The following is a 24,120-nucleotide window of genomic DNA, read 5'->3' on the forward strand; positions in this document are numbered from 1 at the left end:
GGGCCCGCCCCCGCAGGGCCCGCCCCCCAGCGCCCCGCCCCCCAGCGCCCGCCCCCCAGCGCCCGCCCCCCAGCGCCCCCGGCGTGCTCACCGGATGGGCGCGGCCTCGTCCCCGCGGTCCAGCCAGTCCTGGGGCGGGATGATGTACATGCACCAGAGCCCCCAGTTGTAGCCGTGCGCCGCGCTGGCGTACTGCTGCAGCTCGAACGTGTCGTACTTGATGTTGTCGATGGCCGGCAGCACGATGCGCCGGCGGTCCTCCCGGATCCGCGAGAGCGCGGGCTCGGCCCTGCGGGGAGGCGCACGCCCGTGAGGAAGGGCAGGGGCGCGGGGACCCCGCAGCCTGCGCCCCCAGGAGGGGCCCGCCGCGACAGGCAGGGTGGCGTCGGGAGGCCAGCGAGACCGCCAGCCTGCCGCGGGGCCAGGGCGTTGGCCCCGGGAGCCCAGGGCGCGTCTGGCCGCAGACCTGCGCCGCCCGGGGCCTCGCCCTCCCCTTCCGGCTCCGGATCCCACTCCCTGCCCCTCCTTCCCTGCTCCTGTGGAAGGTACACTCCCTCACAGGCCCTAATTTGAGGACCGATTATGTGCCACGCCCTGGTCTAACAAACTGGAATACTTCCATAAACTTAAAAAGAACATCCATGCCTCAGAGAGCTTATGGTCTGTTGGAAGGACGAGAGAGGCTACTGGGTACTGTTGTGCAGTGTGCAACCTACACAGCAGTACGCAGTGGCCCTGAGAGGGTGGGCGGGCAGCCATTAACATATAAGGGAAGGTATGTTAGAAGGTGACCGGTATCCTGCGGGAAAGAGAGCAAGGTAAGGCCGACTTGGGGCTGCAGTTTTAAACAGGGCATCAGTGTAGGTTGCCCTGGGCAACGAGCAGGAGGAGGTGGGGGGCCGGTGGGTGTCAGGGGGATGGGGAGGGCGCGGCCAGCGCTGAGGCCCTGGGATGTGAGCCTGGAGTGGAGAAGTGGGGGCAGCGGACATGGTGAAGCCAGCGAGCAGAGGAGCCCGAGGACGCGGGCTCTCGGGGGACCTCTCTGGACAGCAGCGTGAGTTGCAGACTGTGCGGCGAGTCCACGGGGAAGCAGGTGCGGCTTCGCCCTTGGACGTGCCCCATCCCCCGCAAGGACGAGACACGACCAGAAGCCCGGCCTCTGAGCTGGAGTTCAGCTGTGGCCATGGGCTGCCCGCTGCCCGCGTGACCAGGAGCCGCAGAGGGGCCGGGAGCCACGGGGAGGGGGGGGGAGCCACGGGGGCAGGTCCTCTGGTCCCACCTGGCGACATCTGCCTCGTGGCCCATCCTCTTCCCCATCCTGCTGAGCGACAGCCTGGTATTTACCTGCTTTTCAGCTTCACGAGGAGGATTAATTAATTACTGTTCGTAAAGCGCCCAGAGATGGAGAGCCACATCTGCTAATGAGGCAGCATCCCTGTGGGGGCTGCTCTGGGAGGGGAGGGCTATTTGCAGATGGATAACTGGGTTTTCGGTCATGAAAATGAAAGTTACACTCGTTTAAAATTGCATTTGGAGTGACAGACTCGCGCCTCTCCCAGACGGCTTCCAAATGCCCGAGGGAGGAACCACTACCAAGTGCGGTTGTGCAGTGCGCAGCCTACACAGCCCCGTGGAGTGACCCTGGTGGGGGCAGGCAGTGATCCGTAATGAAGGATACAAGGTGATACACACTGTGGTTCTCGAGAAGAAGGGCTGTCTCACGAGGGTGGCAGAGCGGAGAGAAACGGGGGCCAGGAGGGGAAGCCGAGCAGAAGAAACTCGCATCTCTGCCAAGCGTGCGGGGACAGAACCGACCCTCGTGACAAGCGCGTGGTGCTGGGGCAGCTGAGACCCTCCAGGAGTGGGGAAGGAGAAGGCTCCACTAGGAGACGCCGAGCCCCTGCTGGAGCCAGCGGTAGCTGGAGGGAAACCACGACCTTGGAGACCCGGGGGGGCCAGACCCTCGCAGACCAGCTGGGGACGCGGGAACCATGCACAGGGACCGCGCAGACTCAGGACCGCGCCAGGCCACCAGTCCTCAGTCGGAGCCGCCACCGCCGACCCCTCGTTTCCCGTGGCTGGTATCCCAGGGAATGTCTTACGTTAGACTTCTCAGCGTTTAAAAATATGCGTTGGGAGATTTGATACAAAAATCGTGAGTTTTAGTTTCTACTGAAATGGGGCAAGCCGCCCCCGTGAGCCAACTTCTCCCTGCGGCTCCGCGGGTGGGCACTGTGGGCCGCCCCTGCTCGCTGTGGCCCCTGCAGACCCACCCACTGCAGCTTTAACCTGGATTACGTGGCTGGCCCTAAGGCCAACGACGAGGACCCCCCCACACACACACACCAAGAAACAGAAGAGGAGAGTCACGGACACTCGGTGGAAAAGCGGGGAGAGGACAGAGGCTGCAGGGCTGTGGCCACAGCCCAGGGACGCCGCAGACCCCGGAGGCTGGAGGAGACAAGGAAGGACACCCCGGGCGCCTCTGGGGGGTGTGGCTCGACTGACACCGGTGTCCCCTCAGTGGACTTCGGGCCCCAGAAACGAGAGTAGTTTCTGTTGTTTAGAGCCACCCGGGTTGTGTGGTCAGAGCCCCGGGACGCTGATACGCCAGGTCAACCCTCCTTCTGCCCACAGGCCGCTCCCAGGCACACGCATGTGTCCAAAGCGTCCGCTCAGCTCCCAGGCCACCTCAAACCCGGCTGTCCCCTGGGGGCCCGGTCTGCCATCCCGAGTACTGATCCAACCCCGAGGGCCTGGAGCCAGGCGCCAGTCTCTCACGCAGTCCCGGCAACAGCCCGCACCCCGTGCACGCTCCCAGCATCCCACCTGAAGACGAGGACATGGGCGCGCCTCGCCCTCCCCCGCCCGCACCATGCTGGCAAGTGGGACGTCCCGCCGCGACCCGTTCCCTTACCTACAGCGTTGCCGCGGGATCGCAGCCCCCGCCCCCTCCCCGCCCACGATATATCCCTGGCTCATCTGCACAGGGCACCCCCCACGTGCAGCCATCAGAGAAGTTAAGGGAACGGCCGGCGCTTTCCAGAAAACTCGGAAGCATGTCCTGCTATTCGGTCAAGGCGTCCTTGGACACGGGCTCTGAGGATATCAGCGCCCCCTCTGCGTCTGGACGGCGGGGTCTGGACAGAGGCGCCAGGACCAGCCCTGGGTCCGACACTCCCCGGGGACCCGGCCTCCCCCTCGACTGGCTGGGCAACTGACACCATTCTTAAGGCTGCTTCAGAGCTGGAGGAAGCTTCCAGGGGGCCCAGGCTCTATCCTCGGCACGCGCCAGGACCCCGGGCCCCACGCTGCAGACCCTAGGCCACGCAGACCTGCACTTCCTGCAGCCCACAGGGGCTGCTGGCCCGGAGGCCACACGGAGCATCGGCCTGCAGGGCAAGCACGAGCCCAGGGCTGGAGCCCCCGCCTTCCTGCTGGGGTGCTGGGTGCGGGGTCACAACGCTAGGTCATCCTGCACACCCGCTCCTGAGTCACCGTGTATCCCCGCCACTCCCTGGCCACGTCCCCCTGCAGGCGTCTCGTTACAGGCCCACTTTGCCCCTGCACGGTGGACGAGAGGGCCCCCCAGGACAAGAAATTGCTTCCAACTGGTGCTGGGGGCTTGGGCTGCAAGCAGCGGATCGGGACCCCGCGGGCGGCACGTGCACGCGGCAAGTGCCCCACAGCTGTGTGTGTGCCCTGGTCGGAGGCCACGCGCACATGCTCGCTCTGTGCTGTGACCTGCTGGACACATAACATCCTGCGGTCTGCGCCTCCCGAGCGGCTTCCGGCCCAGGAGCTGGGCGTGAGAAGCCCCAGGCTGGACTCGGATGCCCCGGGCCCCAGGCTCATCTTTTGCTGGCCCCTGCAGGGAGTCCCCGAAGCCAGCCCCACCCCCAGCTCTGCCCCCCGCGCCCCACTCTCACCAGCCCGTGCCAAACTCCACGTGGGCGTCGAAGAAGCCGACCACGGGGGCCGTGGCCACTTTCCAGCCCTGCAGCCGCGCCCGGATCAAGCCTTCCCTGCGGTTGTTGCGGACGATCTTCACCAGGCCCGGGTACCGCCTGTTGACATACTGGTCCAGGCTGGCTTTGAGCTCCACTGCAGGGGACACAGAGATGCCTCAGCACGCCTGCACCCCGAAAGGGCCCTGAGGTCGCCCCAGGTCGGTGTGGGCAGGCTGGGGCGCTGTGTGCCCTGGGCCCGTACTCCACAGCCATTGAAGGGCACCTGCAGCCGGACATGCTTCAAGGGGCTGGGGAGACCGCGGGGCGACAAGACCCCGCCCCGTGAGGCTGGCCCTCCAGTTGGGGGGACGACAGACAAAACCAGACAAATGGGACTGAGTGGACAGAGACGTGTGTCACGAAGACAGGAGACCCCAGGACCGAGTTCCTTCCCTGTGAAGAAGGAAGTCCACACATGGATGCACAGCGAGCACATGTGGTCAGTCCACGCCGTGGGGTATTCAGCCGTGACACCCACTACAACTGAGGACAGATGCGGTGTGATCCCACTTCTCTGAGGCCCCGACAGACGCCACCTTCATAAGACAGTGGGCAGGGTGAGGGTGCCAGGGGCTGGGGGAGCATTTAGTGGGGACAGACCTCCAGGTTGGGAAGATGGAAACACTCCCCGGGGACCCGGCCTCTCCCCTGCAGACGGACAGTGGGGACGGCTGCACAACAGTGTGTGTGCTTCATGCCCTTGAACTGAGCACTGATGTTTTAAATGGCTAATTTTATGTTCTGAGAATTTCAGCTCCATAAATCACTAAAAACTCAGTGAAGGCACAGGTGAAAAACCAGGAGGGACTTGAGGACGCACCACAGACCGAATGTGCACCCAAACAGGCGCATCTACAGCAGATCAGGGCCGGCGGAGAAGAGAGGCAGTGGGGTCTCTCCAGGTGGCTGGGCGGGGCGTCCCCCCGCAACCTGCCGGCGGAAGCCACCTGTCCCTGGGAGCCAGGGACGGCCACCGGTCCTTCCCAGGAACAGCCTCCAGCCCCATCCTGCCCTTTCCAGAGAAGGTGGCCACCCAACCCTCGCTCCTTTCATGCGTCAGCTCGGTCCCTGCAGCATAGACCTCCAGACCGACCCTGGGTTGGACGTGGCACATCCCGCCCTTGGAGGGCTCCGGAGGTATCCCCCAAATGTCCTCCACTTCCCTCCCTGCTGAGGTGCGGAGGAGAGGCCAGGATGAGGAGCCCACGGGACCTCAGTCTGGGGGCTGCCCACGGTGGGTTCAGGCTCCTGGCTCGGCTGGTGCCCAGGCACCTCTGGACCCCTGGCAGGGGCTGTGAGCCCTCCGTGCCTGGTGGGTGTGGGATGTGCCCAGGGTCCCCGCTGTGAGTGCCCGCCCAGCTCCCCCGCAGCAGACCCTCACGGGAGCCCCCACCCCTGTCACTGGCAAGAAGCAAGAGGTATGATCAGCAGATAGGGGAACTCAGCCTGCCTGGGCTTTTCTGGGCGACATCTGTAGGGGATGAATTGAGCCCCCAAATTCAAGTCCACCCACAGCCTCAGAATGGGACCTTATTTCAAAGTAGGGTCTTTGTGGATGTAACCGGTTAAGGATCTTGAGATGAAATCCCCCTGGATTTAGGGTGGGCCTAGTCCAACAACAGGTGTCCGTACAAGAGGAGACATACAGGGGGGAGGGATGCAACCCCAGCCGAGCACAAAGGACGCCAACAGTCCCCAGAGCCGCGAGAGGCGGGGAGGACTCTGGCCTGGAACCTCCCGGGTGTGCGGCCTGGCCCACCGACTCCAGCCTCCGGCCCCCAGCTCCAGCACGCTTGCGCTGTGGGGGTGCCCCACTGCCCCCACCTACCACTGTCACTGTTGTCGTCCACCAGGATGACCTCCTTGAGGAGCCGCGAGGGCGTGCGGTTGACCACGCTGTGCACGGAGCGCAGGATGACGGAGAGGGCCTCATTGACAAAGATGAAGACCACGGAGATCTGGGGCAGGTCGGCGGCATGGGTCACCTGTTGGCACCTGCAGGAGACACGGTTCGCGGTCAGCGGTCAGTGTGGGGCATGCCCGCTCAGCTGGTTCTAAATCTTACAACCAGCGGAAGAGCAACAACAAGGCCGTGGGAGGAACGCCCAGACTCAGTGACTGCATCCGTCAGAAGCCATGGGCTCATGTGCTCCAAGCCTCAGCTCGCTGCATCCTTGCTGAAAGTCAGGGAATGGCGGTCATGTCAGGCTGTGACCCGGTGGTGGGTGGTGGGTGGTGGGTGGGGCCCAGCCCTGAGCCCAGCCCTGAGCCCAGCGCCGTCAACACCTGGTTCCATCTGCAGTGGACGTGCACAGTGGGGGGCTGTGGGGTAGCATCTACAGTGAGCCCTGTGTCCCAGGTGTTGCCCGGGTAGTGGGCAATGGGCTGCAGGGGGGCCGGGCCAACGTCAGCTGAAGGCTGTTGCAGTGGACGTGAAGTCTGCAGGGACGGCCTCATCATCGGGGCTGAAGGTAACAGCCTCGGCTAAACCTAAGGACTGAGGGGCACACGGGGGGGATGTGCGGTTCTCCCAGGGGTCTCGTTGCAGAGGATGGGCATAGGGGCTGGTCATGGGGGCTGAGCGAGGGGCGAGGGATGTCCGGTTCTTCAATGTAATTAAATGATGCATGTTTGCTAAGGAGCCCGCAGAAGGCAACGGGCTGTTGGTGTAATAACGTGATGGAATAGATTCATCAGGGGGCAAAGGGAGATGAACAGGAACTTAGCAAACAGTCAAAAATAAGGTGATGGAAAAAAGAGGAAAGAAGAGTAAAGGAAATACGAAGATATACCTGGAGGAGTCCACGAACGTTTGCTGCCACAATAAACGTAAACTCACCAAATCTTTCCTTAAGATGGCAGAGGCCACTGGACTTGGCTAGACACACACGCTCTCACACCCACACGCTCACACCCACGCACTCCCACACACATGCTCACACTCACACATGCTCACACTCACTCTCACTCATCCTCTCACACCCACAGAATCACACACATACACTCACACATGCTTACACACTCACATGCATGCTCACGCTCACTCTCTCACACCCAATCACACACATGCTCATACTCTCACACCTGCTCACACTCACGCTCACACCCACAGAATCACACACATGCTCACTCACACACACATGCTTACACACTCGCATGCTCATGCGCACTCACACACATACACCTACACAATCACACACATGCTCACACTCATGCTCACACCCACACAATCACACACATGCTCACTCACGCTCTCACACCCAATCACACACATGTTCACACTCACACACATGCTCACACTCATGTACTCACACAATGCTCACACTCACACAATCACACACATGCTCACGCTCACACATGTGCTCACACCCACTCACACACACTAACACACATGCTCACACTCACGCTCTCACACCCACACAATCACACACATGCTCACACTCGCACACATACTCACACTCACAGCTCTGCTCCAAAGGGCCAACTTCCCTCCTACAGAGTGAGTGCAGACGGGCTTTGAACCCCAGCCATCCGCCGTGCCCAGGGCCCGGTGCTGCCCTAGCGCGCGCAGGACAGCGCCGGTGAGCCCCTCCTAGCCCAGTGTTAGGGGCTGCGTGCTAGTGTCTCTGGCCTCACGGTGGCGCCCAGACAAGAACAGTGGACACGGCAGCATGATTTCACAGAGGAAGGGGTGGAGGCAGGGACAAAACAGGGCCGTGGGTGGGGACCCTGGGGCCATCTCTAGACCAGGTAGCCAGGGAAGAGCCGTGAGCAACCTGGCAGTGAGTTTAGCCCTGCCCTGCTCAGCTCGGCTGCAGAGCAAACACCACAGACGGGATGGTCTAAGCCACACAAGTGCGCTCCTCAGTCTGGAGGTGGGGAGTCCAGATCCAGGGGCAGCAGGGCCGGCTCCTCCCAAGGTCTCCCCTCGGTGTGCAGACACTGTCTTCCCACTTTTCCACCGTGTCCTCAGTGGTCGTGCCCTGTGCGTGTCTGCACCCTGCTCTGCTCTCCGTGGGGACTCAGTCGTAGGGGGCAGGCCCACCCGGGGGACCCCACTCCACCTGTCACCTCTGTAAGGCCCTGTCTCCCCACACAGTCACATCCTGAGGTGTGGGGGTCAGGGCTCCCATGTATGAACCTGGGGGGACACAGTTCAGCCTGTAACAGACCCAAAGAACAGAGGAACCAGCCATGTGGAGGACGAGGGGACAAAGAACCAGCAGGTGGGGTGCACTGGGCATGAAGAGAAATAGGCTGTGCTGGTGAGGCGGGCTGTGGGGGCATGGCAGGCTGTGGAGGGCAGCGTCCCCTGCCGCAGTGGACACTCAGCCCCTTTCCACCCTCCACAATGCAGACACACACGCGGCTGGCCTCCCCCCCGCAGCTCTGGCCATGAGTCCCCGGGATTTATTATGGTGTGGCATTGGAGGAGGCAGCAGCTGGACACGGGTGGCCCGTGCGAGGTGCCTGTTCTCATGACCTTCCACGTGATGTAGACGTTCCTGCCAGGCCACCTGCGCTTCACCCTAGGGGTCATGGCAGCCACTCACCTTAGAGACACACTGCCTTCAACAGATGGAAAATGCTCTTTGTGCAAGCTCAGGCCCCTGCTGGTTCCTGACTCAGACACAGAGCTCCCAAGCTGCCGGCCACTCTGGAGAGCACAGGCTCCCGGGAAAGCAGGGCAATAGAACCGTCCGGATACACTCTCCATTCTCTGCTCCGCAGGTCCATCAGGCAGGAACAACGTGAGTGGTGCAGGGGACTCACTGGCCGGCCTCGGTGAGAAGTCCAGGGGTGTGTGCCTTCGGGCCCGCTGGGCGGGGGGCTCAAGATGTCGGCAGGACCCAGGGCCTTTTCTCGCTCCACGTCTTCCTCGGGCTGGGCGATGCTCTGGGGAGGGCAGTCCAGTTCCCAGCACAGGTGGGAAAGCACGGTACGTCTCCTTGGCTCTGATTGGACAGCGCGCCCTGCCGTGGACCAATCACGGTGGCCCGAGGAGACGGGGCGCTCTGATTGGCTTACCCGTGGATTACGTCACTTCTTGAGTCTGGGAGTCGGGAGGGGGCTTCGCGAGGACCTCAGCCGAGGACCCGCAGCTGGTCGCCGGGAAGGCGGGGGACCCTGACGGCCCGGCCCCGCAGTGGAGACTCTGTCCCCCGCCTTTCCTTCTGTTCTCCTGCAGATAAGAGTGTCCGCTGGGCTAGTGGTGTGTTCGAGGGCCTCCACTTTGAAGAGCCCTCCCTTGGCTGTGGGTTGAAAGGTGTCGCCCTCCTCCACAAGAGAGCCCGCAAAGGTGACCTTGGGAAACAGGGACTTTGCGGGTGTACCTATGTCCCGGATCTCAAGGTGAAAAACATGCTGGCCTTCGGGGCGGCCCCAACTCCAACGACAGGTGCCCGTAAGGACAAAGGGCAGAGGGAGGTCGGAGTCAGGGCCGGGTCTGCGGGCGGACCTGCGCGAGGCCTGCACAAGCACTACCCCATCCGAGGTCGGCTCGCCTGGTCACGACTACGGGTCTTCGGGCACCTGTCCCATCAGGCAGATCCGAGAACGGCCGGCGTCGAGGAAACGCCAAGTCTAGGGGTGTTTTGGGGGTGAGAGTCCCTCCCATTCATCTCTGCCGGGGGCAACCAGGAACGAGGTGCACTGGGGGGTTGTGGGGGCTGCGCCCCAGCAAGTGTGAGGAGCAGGGGCAGAGGGCCCGGGTCAGATGTGGTCTCTGCTCAAACACGGGAGGGGGAGGACCAAGGAGCGAGCAGGGTGCCATCACAGAGACCTGCGCTGCCTGATGCCCCAGGGGCCACGAAGGGAAACGGTCCGTATGGAACTCACGGGAGAGGCAGGACCCAGACGGGGAGTCCACAGGGAGCCCGTGTCGGGGGCACCACTCCCTGGGCCCAGACAACATGCCCCCGAGTTTCTAACTGACAAAGCAGCCGGTGTTCCCAGCTCAGCTCTCCACAGCCTGGACACACGTCTTGCTGGGTTAGGCCAGTTCCCTGAATAATTTAAGCCCAGTCGTTTTTCATGAATTTGGTTCTGAGCCTGGATTCCGTGCCGGGCCCTCTGTGCTGTGGCAGATAATCTCTCCATCTTTCCATCTCTGCCTCAGAAACCACGGTCTAGAAGGAATTCTTCACACAAAGTGATGTTGCTTCTTGAGATTCTTCTCACTTAGTTCTTCCAGCAAGAGTAAGTCCCACTTGGGGACTAGAAAATCGACAGGGTCACGTCTATTATGGGATCTGGTGCTGTCCCGACGCTTTGTAAAAATAGTGCATCGACTGCGGTCAGCACGATTGTAGAACACGGGATACATTTCTACAGAGCTTGGCAGACACGGACATGTGTAACTCTGGATGTGACAGAGAGCAAGCTGGCTTCATCTCCGCGCCGGGCTGTCCCCTCCCTGAGCCCAGTAACACCCAAATGTGTCTGAGCGTGGCTGGGGGGGATCCCTGGGGGGAGCCCAGCTGGGGGACAGCCTGGGGGGGTGGGGCATGGCTGTGGGGACAGCCCGGGGGGGCACAGCTGTGGGGACACACTGGGGGACAGCCTGGGGAAGCATGGCTGAGGGGACATACTAGGGAAACAGCTTCGGGGAGCACAGCCCGGGGGAGCACAGCTGCGGGGACAGCTGGGGGGACACAGGAGTGATACAAACAAAGCGGATGCTGGTTTCTGTGTCTATGCACTTTTGGAGATGTGGTTTGGGGCAGCTGGAGGCTGGGGTGTTAGTGGCCAGGCCCTTCTGCCTCGTCACTGTGCCAAGCGTGGGGTCCCCAAGCCTGTCTGCGCTGGCAGCCCAGTTCCACCGCAGGAAGCAGGGAAGGAGGGAAAGTTCATGCCCTCCCCACCAGGCGCATGTTCCCCACGTCCACATATGTCCCACTGGCCACGGCTCGACCCCCTGCGAGGGATGCAGGACATGCAGCCTTAATATGGACCTGAACCCAGCTGGATTTGGGGTTCGCTTAGGGAGGAAGAAAGGGAGAAAAGATGGAAGGGTCTGGGGGCAGAAGGGATGGCGCCACTGCCCAGGACCGCGTCCCCCATGGGGACAGTGGGCTCCATGCAAGTGGAGGGTGAGCCTTGCCCCCATACAGGAAGGGAACACCAGGATGGCTCGGGGCCTCCTTCACATCTCCATACTGGGTGGCCGGGCCGGGCATGCGGTGCTCCCCGTGTGAGCCCCACTCACGGTAGAGAGCCCTGGGGACGCCAGTGCCAGTGGGCACATCAACAAGACTCTGCCTGCCCTCGCCGGCCCCTCCCCGTGCTTGCCCGCTCACCACAGCACCCCTTCAGGGCAGCCCAGGCTGAGCCCGTCACAGAGCAGAGACGCTGGCCCCCCAAGGACCACAGACAGCACACCATGGGCCTGACTGCCGTCCAGGGGCTTGAGCGGGCAGCGGCGAGGGGGCGCGCAGTCCTGGGCTTCGGGCGCCCCGGTCCACAGCCATGTGGTTCCACGGGCTGACCCCTGCAGGCGCCATACAGACAACTGTGCTGTCCACCTGCTGTGGGACGTTTAAGTTAGCACTTCCCAGAGCGCGGGGGCCTTTCCCAGACACCCCTTCCGGGCAGGGTGAGGCCATCTTTGTCCACGGCGCTCATCGGCACCTGGCAAGTCACCCCACCGGGAACGCGTGCAGCTTCTAAGTTGTTGGAATTAGAAACAGTGCAATGTATAGGGTTCATTTTGGCCCAGCACAAATCTGCATTAAATAACCTCTTTTACTCATAATGCACTCCCCTTCCCCGTTAGACAGTGTGTGTTCAACCCAGGGCCGATGGAAGGGGCTGTTACCAGGGAAGGCTCTCCGCTAACCCGGCCCCACCCCAGGGGACAGGCCGCGGTGCTGGGGCGTGGCCGCTCGCCACCTGAGGCAGGCGGCCCTCCCACCCAGCTCTTTCTGCCGCTGGGCTGTGGCCGCTCTCGGGACTGTGCGGCTTGGGGACCCGGCCACCTGCACTTCCACCCTCCCCGCGGTGGCCATCACGGCCCCCCCGCTCTCCGTGCCCCACCCCCACCCCGTCTCTCGTTCCAGCTTAAGCCAGTTTGAGATGGATCTTCTGCCACATGTGATGAAGGGGTCCTGATCCGGCGCCGGCCTTGGAATGCACACCGCCCGAGCTCGTGGTGTGGCGGGAGAACTCTGCCCGCACACGCGGTGAGCTTCTCCTTCAGCAGGAGCCAGCGGGCTCGGCTCAGGTGCTCACGGCCATGCGTCTGACCGCCGCCCGTCTCAAGAAGGCTCCATCCGTGGGAGCTGGGGTTCCCTCGGCAACAGGGCTTCATCCTAACCCTGCCCTCCACCAGGACACAGACAATCCCAGCTCGGGGCCTCGGCTCCAGGGGGTCAGGGAGAGGGCCACCTGCCAACCCGTCAGCTGAATTCTCAGCCAGCCCCCCAGGATCTGAGACGGGTGTCCCCACAATCCTGAGAGGCCAGAGACCGAGCAGACCAAACACCACAAGCTCCTGAGAGGAGCAGACAAGCATCCCTGCCTCTCACAGCTCACAGGGCAGATGGGCAGACGGCCCAGGGCACACGAGGAGGGGTCTGCAGGGCCTTCGGGAAGGTTCCTCTGTTCTTGAGGACAGACAAGATGCAGGAACCTATTTGTTCAGCCCTTCGGGAGTGTGTGAGGATGTGATACTGGGAGCTGCCGCAGCCATGTTGTGACCATGAGGATGGATGAGGCAGAGCAGAGAACTAGGGAGAGCTGGGGCCCCTGACGCCGTCAGCCGCTGCCAGTTGAACGACTCGGGACCCTGACTGCAGCCTGCTGGTCACGTGAGGTCAGGAGTCCCTTCACTGTGCAGCCGCATCTAGCTGAGTTGTTGGGGTTTTCAGCTGACATTGTTGTCACTGACAGAGAACATCCACTCTCTTTAGGGGGACCCCACTCCTCCTTGGGGTGTCATCCAGCCCATGTACCTAAACACTATGATGCACGGTCTCAAATAGGTGCAGTGGCCACCGTGCTTCCCAAAGAGGCTGCTGCAGCAGGCCACACCCCTGCGCTCCTCAGCTGGGACCCTTCCACCACAGCCACCTCCACCCACAGAGCGCGGCGAAGCGAGGCCACGTGCCTCTGAGCAGAGTCATGAAGAGCAGAAAGCCTTTGTTTTGGGGGCCCCGAGGTACCGCGGAGGCAATCCGACTGCCACACACCGGTGCTCTGGTGGACAGCTGGAGGTCGGCATCCACAGGCGTGACAACCCCCAGCCCTGCCACCGGGCTCCCAGCCATTGAGGGCCCCCGACACCACACCCCCAGCTGAGTCCAGAAGGTCCTGCTCAGAGAGGCCACCCCCATGCACCCCATCTGAATTCCTGCCCCCGAGTCTGTTAACACCGTTAACGATGCAGCTAGCAGCGGGGGAATGTGCGGGGCACACAGTGGGTGCTTCCTGCCGACGCGCGGGTGGACCGCTAGCGGGGGGCTGAGCTCTGTGCAAGAGCAGCTCCGGCTCAGACTCCGCGTTCCCCACCCGGAGCCGGAGCAGCAGAAATCCTCAACCGCAGGGATGTTTCTAAGAGGATTTATAAACCCACAGAGGAGCAGGGGTGGTTACGAGGCTCTTGAAAGCCTCTTCCAAGGTCTCGGTTAGGGCACGTGGCAGGCACGTCCTGGCTGGCCTCACAGGAAACAGGGCCACAGCAGTGACACTAATGGAAATTTATGGGGACGCCCTTTGTGCCGCTGGAGAAATAATCGCAGGACGGAGAGGCGGCACCCCTCCTGGGGCAGCGGCGAGCTCCGCGGCTGACGACAGGACACACATCTATCTCCCGCCGGAGGCGCCGGGTCTGGGGCTCAGCGTGGACCCGGAGGCTGCACCTTCCGAGGGCAGGACGGATGTTTCTGGAAACAGCCGCCCACAGGCTCTTGGAGGCACGTCACCCGGCGAGCATTTCTGCTTCTCTGTGGACGCCTTCCTGGTGGCGGCACCTGCCCGCCGTGGGTGACACGCTCCACCCTCGCAGGAATGTCCACAGTCACGGATCCTTGATGAGCGAGGCCACACCTCTGCTGGGCCTTCCCACTGGCCGGACGGCAGAGGAGGCCGAGGCAGGACTCGGGGGCCCAGAGGCAGAGCGGCCCCCCCAGGAAACAGCACAGAGCAGACATGTGCGGCAAGCCCTGAGTCCATCTGTCCATCCAGGCAGCTGGCTGCAAGGCCTCCCAGAAACATTCGCTTGCACGTGCACGGGTGCACACGCACACACACGCAAACACGTACACACCACTACACGCGCACACAGCATCTTCCCGCAGAGCAGACGGCCCAGGAAGACATCAGGGCTCGTGTTTATCCGAGGTGCCTGCTTGCAGAGCTAAGGGCGCACACGTACCCGGACGTGCACAGGGAAAACAGCTGCGGCTCACCTGTCCCCACCTGTCTTCACAGAGACAAGGCCACAGGCCAAGACGCAGCCCGCATCCCCCGCCGTGGGGCACAGACTCACCTCGCCGTGTATTCACAGACGTACGGGCATGCACTCCACCCTCGGACCTCAGAGCCTGGCAGACCCGCACACAGACCCCCACACGCCAGAACCAGGGCACGGATGTAGGGGACCCCTGCCACACCCCGCCTCACACAGACCAAGCGGGACTGTCTCAGGGGTTGCGAGGTCACTGCCCCGAGTGCCAAAGGGCCTGGTCACCGTCTGGCAGCCCGGAGGCCTTCATGCACCCGGTGGAGCGAGCAGGCTGCAGGGGTGGCCCTGAATGCCACGAATTGCTGGGCCATCGGCGGCCTGGGCCTTCAGGGCCCAGGTGCACAATCTCCGGGGCCTGTGACCACCAGCTTCTCCAGGCTCTCCCTCCGCATCCCTGCGGTCACTGACCCGCCATGGGCCAGGGTCCAGCTCAGAGCGGGGCTCTTCTGCTGGCCGTCAGCCCCTGCGGCCCCACAGGGCCTCTGAGGGTGGACACAGCCCTCCCCCCCGACAGGCTCCAGAGCTTGGGGTGAAGTGGGCTCTGCCCGCATCCCAACAAATCCCCAGCTGCGAGGGAGCCAGGGGGCAGGCAGGCTCGAGCCCCCCCCCCCGCCCAACCTCCCCAGGGATCCCTCCCTCCCCACAGACACCTCCCTCCTGGGCACAGACCGAAGGCTCCAGGGCGGGCCGAAGGGAAGGGTGTCACCTGCTAGAACGGACCGCCCGGTCAGGACACCACTGAGGCTGCAGTTCGGTGCTCCCTGGTGAGTAAAGAAACCAGGGGGCCTCTCCCTGCACACAAGACCCACCCACCCCACACGCTTCCGTGATGACACCCAGTTTCCCATCTCCTCGTCTGAGACACCTGCCTGCTCTGACAGACCCTAAACACAGGAGGCATGAGGAGCTGGGCCCTGGCATGAGGTAACGGACTCCAGGCCTCTCTCACGCCGTCCCCTCGATCTGACTTACTGGAGCGGACAGCCAAGCTGTTCACGGCGCAGACAGTTAATATGCACGAAGTCTCTGCAAACACGTAGCAGGGGGGACATTACTGCACATGATGTAGGACAGGCTCAGGCTCGGCCACTCGTTTTTATGATCCTGTTTAATTTGGATTTGCCAGTCTCCCTTTTATTATCCTGTGGGCCAGTCTTAGTAATCAAGATCTATGTTATGTGCTTTGTGGCATAATTAAAGCTGCTGCTTAATTAGAAAAGCTACCTACCTCCAGACAAAGGGAAATCAATAATGTATCTAATGCGAGAAAGCGAATGAGAACTTTGGTTTGAGAGTGGACAGAATTGTCGGTCGGGGCAGGCACACACGCACACACATGTGAACACGCATGTGCACACACGTGAACACACACGCACACGCAGACACATGCGTGCACACAACATGCACACTTACACACGCGTGCACACACGCGAACACACAAACACAAGCATGCACAAGCAGACACATGCATGCACATCAACATGCACACTTACGCACGTGCACACATGTGAACACACAAACACAAGCATGCACAAGCAGACACATGCTTGCACAGACATCAACACACACACACGCACGTGCACACACTAACACATGCACACATGCAGACGCACACACGCGCACATGCACACGCACACCCACATCCCATGTGTGTTTCTAGTGGCTGCACCTGTCAGAATCCAACACAAGACCATTTCTCATTGGACGGGTGGGCTCCACAGGGATTAAGGCCGTTTAGGGAATCAAAATCTGAAAGCTTAAGATGGGCATAGACGGAACTTGTATTTGCGTATTTATCCAGTTAGTCAGCCACAGGTATTTGCTGAGGGCCTACTAAGCGCCAGGTATGGCTCCCCCACACAAAGGCTCCCACAGACACCCACTGGCGTCGCAAACCGAGAGGTCAGCATTCTGCAGTGGCCCATCCCGGCCTTCCTCCTGCGGGCTCATCACCAACAACTGCGGGACTACCTCCAGCCCAGCTCCTGGTCACAGCAACCCTGACCTGAGTCCCCATCCCAGCTCCTGGAAGGCCTCCACTGGTGGTCCTGGGCCTGGGCCGTCAGGTGGGCTGGAACGGGGCCACGGGGGTGCAGCCAGCTGGCCCCAACTGGCATGTCTCTCCCTGCGTGCTCTCGGGCCTGTCCCCCGGCACTGGGAATGGGCATGTTTGGGCTTCCTCCCAACATGGCGGCTGCAGGACAGGCAGACTGCTTCTGTGGCGGTTCACGGGCCAGGGCCAGTGCTGGGCTGGGCAGGGTGGAGGCCTTGGAAGCCCCACCGCATCACCTCTGCCCTCCTCTATTGGACGACCTGCCACAAGGCCCATTCAATGTAAGGGAGGGACACAGAGTCCACCCCTTGCGGCAGGGGAGGGGGCAGATTCTAGAAGACAGTCTCCCTTCCATATTTGGCTTATGTGGAGAAGGTGAGATTCTGGGGGGGAAATGCACGTGACACAGCAGGGCTCAGCAAACTATGGCCCACGGGCCCAAACCGGGTACTTGACCCTTCCTGCCTCGGCTTCCTCGTCTGCAAAACGTGGGCACCATCCGTCCTCACAGTGCTGCTACGGGGTCAGCGCTGGTCCGCGGGCAGTGCTCTGCAGCACACCGGTCCTAAATAAGCCCCAGGGCAACCATCGGGCACCCCACTTGCTGAGCTGCGCAGGGTCTGGGTCTCCCCCAGGATGGCTGGGGCCCGTGTTCGAAGCCAAGGTCACACGCAGGCTGTCACCACATGACTAAGCCCCACGACGCCGTCCACTGGGGGAGGGCAGCAAGTCCAGAGAGGCCCAGGAGACTGGCGGGACAGCAAGGGCTCGGAAGGGCTTCTCTCTGGTTTCTAGTTCGTCATCCTCACACGCAAGGGGTGGGGGGCCTGTGCATGTCACACTCATCAAATCCTCCCCATTTCTTTTTGGGAAAGAAATGGATATAAATAAACATGTAAGAAAATGGAACCCACATTCTCTGTTTCAAGGAGGCAGAGAGCTGTGCCCCTTCCAATCAGTGTCTGTAAATCAGGTTTCTATCAATTAAGGCCTATTGTAAACGTCGGCTCTTTCAAAGCTCGCCCTGATGTCTTCCGTAACATGAGGCTGACAGGGAACTGATCACTCCTGTCGGGTTTTATTTGGGCAGACAGAGCCTTCCTAAAGAGGGAGCCTCTACCACGCGAGGGAAGGAGGCTGGGTCTCAGTCTCATAAAGTGCTCTGAGGACTCAGGGGTGTGCAGGGATGTGCCCGAGCACGGAGAGCCCATTAAGAAGCAAGAAATAGAATCCAAATGCTTGAGCAAAAGATTTAAAAATATATGTGTGTGTGTATGTTAATTTACTACAGAGCCTAGAGGACTTTCCATTTATCTATAATTTATTGCAATGTTGGCTTCAGGAACAGCTGGATCCAGGTGCTGCTACTATGGCGCTGGAACCTGATTCCTCCCCACCTCCTAGCTCTGCCACACCCTGCACTGGGTTTTTCCTTGGGTCCATGGGTGGGCTGTGGGAACTCTAAGCTTTCCCCTCATAATGGTAAGATGGTGCAGCTCCCAGGTTCCCATTACTCCAGTTTCACTTTGGCTGAAAAGCCTGATTTTTTTCCCCAGTGACCTCAGATAATTCCAACATGCAGTCTGATTGGACTGCGCCCAGACCACATGACAGCCCTGAGCTAGGGGCTGAGGCTGGTGGACATAATGCTCTAATTGCCTTAATCCTGAGTCATGTGCCCTGCCCTGCAGCTGGAACGGAAAGTTTCCACGGGTTCCCATGTGCGAGCGGGGCGCCCAAAGAAAGAGCACCAGATTTCAGGGAGGCAAACAACAGCATCTATGACACACACTCTCATCTGTTCTATAAGTGCAGCGCTCTGACGCGGAAGATGCAGCAGGGCCGCCAGGAGAGCCCTGCCCCCAGCCAGGGCTGGCAACGGCTGGACATCGAGAGGCCCAGAGCTCTGGACCCCGTGAGCTTATGGGAGGTGGGCGCCACTCGCCTGCCAAGTCACCTACTACGCTGTGCACAGGAAGGGGTTAACACAGCAGGCCTGGCTTGTCCATAGACACCCTCCCTACACAGGAAAGGTCTGGCCCTTGCCAGCTCCCGGGAGGTGACTTCTGAGTCCCTGGGACACTGCGCCCGACCCCAGTGTCCTTGGTTCCGTGGGGCCTTGGGCCACGCGGATAGTCTACACTGCAGTGCGGTCCATGCTGGAGCCTGAGCACAGTGTGAGCCTGACCTCTGGGGGCTGGGGACGAAGGTCGGTCGGCCACCAAAACCCTGGACAGCAGGGCTGAAGTGGGCCCCCCGTTGCCATACTCCACAGGGTGCCGCCGTGGCTGGGAGGGTCCCTCCTGCCTGCTCCCCCCGCCCTGCCCTCTGCACTCTTCTCCATGATGTCATTCTGTCCTTCGACAAACCCCAGCAGGAGTAAAACAGCACTGCCCAGGCTGTGAGTCCCTTCAGGGAGTCACTGAGCCTGGGGTGGTCCTGGGGGGTCTCTGGAAGGCACCGCGGCGCCCAGAAGCCCAGAGACAAGAACTCAACTCCAGTCGCTGAGGGAACCTTATTGAGGTCACCCTCCAAAGGTCAGGGCACGCTGGGGAGCGCTCAGAAACTGCCACGCACACCCACACACGTGCACATGCGTGCGCGCACACATGCACACGCATGCACACACGTGTGCGCACAGACCCTTAGAGCACGGACTGGCACGTCCTGAACCTGAGCCACTCAAGCCCGTGTCCATGACTTTGTCACATCTAGACGTCACCTGCATTATTCATTTAGCATATTTCTTCAAATTGGCCTGTTTTATACTCAACCACATTTTTTACTCAGGAAAGGAATCTTTATTCCATCTCACGAATGGAAAGCCTCTTCGATGGTACCCATAAAATAAAGCAGCGTTCTTTCGTGTGGCGTGTGTGCTCGGGGTCTGCCGGGACAAAGGGGAATTCCTCTGGGATGAAGTCCCAAGCGGAACAGGAGAGGCGGACAGTGGCCTCTCACCGCGGCCCCGTGCCGTCCAGGGAACAGGCCGCACCTACTGTCCATTCCCAAGGCACAGGGTGAAGGGAACCCCTGGGTTAGGCCGCAGGGAGGCGCACTCCGGGCAGCCATGGCTCACTCGGGAGACCCGCCCGGGGCACCTCACCCCTTGGTCTGGGGAGCGATGCCTGCAGAGCAGGGGGTCTGCAGTGAGCTCCCGCTGCCTGGCCTCCCGGGGCATCCCGCCCGCAAGTGTACCCCACCCGTACCGCTCCCATGATGCACCTGCTCACGCTTCCTCCTCGGGCCGGCCCTCCCGCTCCGCTCCCAGGACCACTTCCCAAACACAGTCTCATACACACTCTAAAAACGCCCCCCACCCCCGCCACTGTCCCCGTGGTTTGCTGCAGGGCCGGCCCTGCCCCTCGCCCACCCGCCCGGCCCTGGCCCCAGTGCTGAGGGCCCCTCCAGCGCCCAGGGTCCCCCCCCCCGCCCCAGGCTTTCCGCAAGCAGAGCCAGAGAGGAGCCCGGCCAAGCTTGCCTTTCCTTTCCAGCCCACGTGCCCGCCTGGAGGGACCTACTCAAGGAATGATGCCCGCTGAATATGGCATTTTGTTCACCTTTCACCCCCGCCAAGGTACCTAATGAGCTTCCACACAGGATGCAACGCTTGCAGAGCCGGCCACGAGGCAAGGCCACAGCCGGCGGCAGGCTGGGGGCGGGAGGGCCAGGGGTTCGGGACGGATGGCAGACAGCTTTAGATGGGGGGCGCCACACGAGCGAGTGAGCCCCGCGGTCCCAGCGCGCTTCACCCGTGTCCTTGTGTGGAGCGGCGGCAAGGCGCAGCCCGGCTCTCGGGCCTGCACACGTCTGCGTGGACAGGACGCCCGCGACCCACCGACAGCAGAGACACCAGAGTGGTGCAGGGCGGGCGCACTGTGCCCGGGGTGCCTGCCTGCACGTCCGCGCTCCTGGAGCCCACAGCGCGGGGGCTGGGCCTGGGGGCGCCTGCGAGGAGTGCCACGTACTCACTTTTTGGGCCTGTAGTCCGGGATGGTCCTGTCCAGGGAGATGCGGTCGCTGAGCTGCGCGTTGTACCCATATTCCTCGTACTTGCTCTCCGTCTCCCGGCTGTCCTCCCGCAGCGTGGCCGCCATGCCGCCCTGGCCCAGGCCCCCGGGGCCCTCCACCAGGCCGATGGGCTTGGCGAGGCCTAGCGGGAAACGGGAAAGGGGGGCGGTCAGGCAGGCCCCCGACCCTCCTGCCCTCCCCAGCCCGGCCCCAGCCTCGGCCAGCCACCACTTTCTTCCAGACCCAACTCTGGGAATTCAAGGAAAGTCTATTAATTAACATTTTTTTTTCAATAAAAATAAGTTCACTTTAAGAATGCAAATTAGTTGCCCACCTGCTCCCCGACCCTCGAGGCTGTCGGTCTTTCTGACGTCATTGCACGGCCACAGTGGGACACCACCTGGAGTGTGAGCCCGCAGTCCCCCGGGAGCCCCGCAGCGCCCGACACAGAGGACACGGCGCCGCAGGGCCCTGCCTCAGAGGGTGGAGAGGGACGGAGCAGACCTGGGAGACGGGCAGGAGAGGAAGCACCTGTGCACGCGGGCTGCCTGGGAAGGCCAGGCCTGGGGCCTGTTCTTCCGGAACGTTCCTCTAAGTGGTCCCGTGTGTCAGAGAAGCGCGTGGGGACGGCACTCTGGCTCTCTCTGGGACGGGTGACTCTGGGGCACGCTGGCTCCGGGAGTGGGGCCCCAGGGCACCGCAGTCCAACCCTTGGAAAGGCGGGATGGGCCCCGCCTGGCTGGTGCGCCCCCCAAGCAGACTCCTGGGCACGCGGGCAGAGGGGGCTCTTCTCTGCGCCATCCACCCCCTTAGGTTTGTTACGCTAATGAAACAAGAAGGCCGCGCACTGAGGGGCGCAAACCGAAATCCAAGCTGTACTGGCCTCACGCTGCAAAACAAACCCCACGGACGGCCAGCCCTGACCCCGACGCCCCCACCCCACCCACCCCCTCCCCCACGGCCTCGCGGAGCGGATGTCCCGCCCGGGGAAACGCAAGCCCCTTCTCATTCGCCTGCGCTGCTGCCCGGCTTACAGTCCCGGCGCAGGAGGGGAGCCCAGGGCGCCTGGGCCTCAGAGTTTTCTGGAATATTCCATCTTGAACCGGCAAACCTGTGTTGGTATTCATGTAGGACCGCAGGACACACATTGAATGTAAAATTGAAAAATTGCATGACACATAAATCATTTCCGCTTATTTTAATATTGCAAAAATACATATATAATCATGCTATTTTTAAACGTCTGTGCGGCATTTTCCACTTTGGAAAGTCTGTAAATAGCGGCCTCCCAAAGGCAGATGCGCCCCCAAACCTGAGGGGACAGCAGTTGGCGCTGATCACCGCCGGGCCCCCCAGGGAGCTCTGCTGCCCAGGGTGGGGGCTTGAAGGGGTGGACCCCGGGGTTGGGGGGACCCGGAGTGGGGTGGGACCTGGGGTGGGGACCAGGGTGTGGGGGCAGGAGGGGAGCCCTGGAGGGTGGGGGCTGGAGGTTGGTTTGGGGGGAGTTCCGGAGGGGGTGGGGCCTGAGGCTGCGGGCATGGGGGCCTGGGGGTGGGTTTTGGAGGGGGTGGGGGCGGGGGCTTGAGGGCCCGGGGGGTGGGGCCTGGGGGTGGGTTCTGGAGAGGGTAGGGGCAAGGGGGAAGCCCTAGGGCGTGAGTGCCAGGGGATGGGGCCTGAGGATGGGAGCTGCGCGCGGGGGGCGGGGAGCTGGGGGCATGAGGGCCCGGGGTGGGGGACCCCGGAGTGGGGTGGGTCCGGGGTCCGGGCGGGGCTGGGGGCGGGGCCCGGGGTGGGTTCCGGACGGGCTGGGGCCTGAGGGTTGGGGGACGCCGAGGGGGCTGGTTTCGGGGTGGGGCGGACAGGGCTGGAGAAGACGGAGGACCCAGCTTGTGCGGGGTCAGGTCCTGAAAACTCACGGGGCTGCTTCACGTCACTTTCTGGCTTGTCAAAGTGAGACACGCCCATGTGAGAACCTCCCGACGGGGCGGAAAGCTATGAAAAGGCAGAGTTGGGGTGTCCTGGGCGAGCCCCAGTCTGCAAAGGACGGGCTTTTGCTGGCTGTGCCCGCACGCGCCGGACTTCAGGGGCTGGCTCTGTCGGCGGGCACAGCCTCCCGGGACGTCCGCACGGAGCCTGAGGCTCAGTCCGCCCGCCGGCCTCCTCCTCCCTCCACTCTGCCCCACCGCGCCTTTATTCTCCGTTATTCCGGGGTTATCTTTGTGACCTTAGGAGGAACACTTTTGGCTCTATTTCTGGAAGTGTCACTTTAGACAGCGTCTGTCCACTCCCTAGCGGGTTAAAGGAAAAGTTAGCATTCTCCCGGACTTCTGCTCAACGGGGTGTAAGTTTCATTTATATATTTTTTTTTTCAGTTATAGAGACGTATAAACTTACAGGGATAAGCTAGAGGTCTGCAGCACATCACTGTGCCTAGTTAGCAGCACTTAAAATTTTGTCACAAAGGTAGATTGCATGGTAAGGGTTCTTACCGCAATAAAGATTTTAAAAAATAAGATGTTGAATTACCCCCAGAAGGACAGAAATAGCTACACCGTAGTTTCTACGTTGTCAAACGTTGTCAAAGTCACTTAGAACAGCTAATTTTGCTCTGCAGCCTCCACCCAGCTCCCCACGGCTGGTCTGGAGGCTGGTTCTGAAAGGAGGCGCGAGCCCACCTCCACCACCCACCCGTTGCTGGCTGTGGGCCCAGCATCAGCGAGCCACGGAGGCCACGCGGCCCTGCCTGACCGCACCGCTCGCCCCTCCATGGAATGGCCCGGCAGCCTCCCTTGACACTATTCATTCCCCAAAATCATGTGCATTTTGGTTGGCTTTAGGCTTGGATCTTGACTTTCTGTGCACTTTTCAGGGTGGAGAGGTAAGGATGATTGGTAACAATTTTTATGTAGCACGGGTTTCAGACGCAGGACCGTGGCCAGCAGCCACGCGCCGCCACGCACGCTGATGTCCGGGGCCCCAGACGAGAGCCGTGTGTCCGAGCAGGAGCCTCGCGTGGAGCCCGCCCCTGCCTCCAGGGAAGGGTTCTGGGCTGGTCACATCTGGGCCTCGCCCTGTGCCCTCTAGCCCTGCCTGACCCCTGACCTCTGAGCAGCTGCAGAAGCTCTGAGAGGCTGTCCCCCGGGGCGGGGGGGGCACCGCTAGGGGAGCGGTGGGAGCCCCAGCTGTTACAGCTCCGACCATTAAAAACCCGCAGATCTGAGTTCGCTTTTATGGAGTCCTGCCCATCAGCGCCTCCCTGTGGGGCTCTTGGGACTCGTGTCTTCCGTCCTTTCCGGGATGACCGTGGGCTCACGCCTCTTTCACAAAGAGTTCCTTCTAAAGAGGCAGGATTGCTTGATCCCTGGGTGACAAGGGCAGACGGAACCAGAAGAAACTTGTAAAGACTGAAGGTGGCCTGGCCGTTACGGGGGGGCGGTCCACAGCCCGAGGGCCACTGAACCGATGGCCACATGCCACCAAGGCCCCCGGGGTCGACACCGACACCTACAGAACCAGCTTTTGTCTTCATGTCCCCCGAAATCCTGGCTTCACCGGCGGGGCCTGGTGCCAGGGTGGGGGTGGGG

General features: G+C 61.8%; 1 protein-coding gene across 1 annotated transcript in view; it reads right to left on the reverse strand.

Moving 5' to 3' along the window:
• Positions 1-24,120, reverse strand: part of GALNT9 (polypeptide N-acetylgalactosaminyltransferase 9) — an 80,016-nt gene that overhangs the window by 33,496 nt on the left and 22,400 nt on the right. The window contains exons 2-5 of the mRNA XM_032396312.1: positions 20,498-20,678; positions 5,839-6,005; positions 3,930-4,104; positions 92-289 (exon numbers count right to left, since the gene is read on the reverse strand). Coding sequence (XP_032252203.1) covers positions 92-289; positions 3,930-4,104; positions 5,839-6,005; positions 20,498-20,678 — 721 coding nt within the window. The remainder of the gene's footprint in view (positions 1-91; positions 290-3,929; positions 4,105-5,838; positions 6,006-20,497; positions 20,679-24,120) is intronic.

The sequence above is a fragment of the Phoca vitulina genome, unplaced genomic scaffold, assembly GCF_004348235.1.
Source record: "Phoca vitulina isolate PV1807 unplaced genomic scaffold, GSC_HSeal_1.0 scaffold91, whole genome shotgun sequence".
NCBI lineage: Eukaryota > Metazoa > Chordata > Mammalia > Carnivora > Phocidae > Phoca > Phoca vitulina.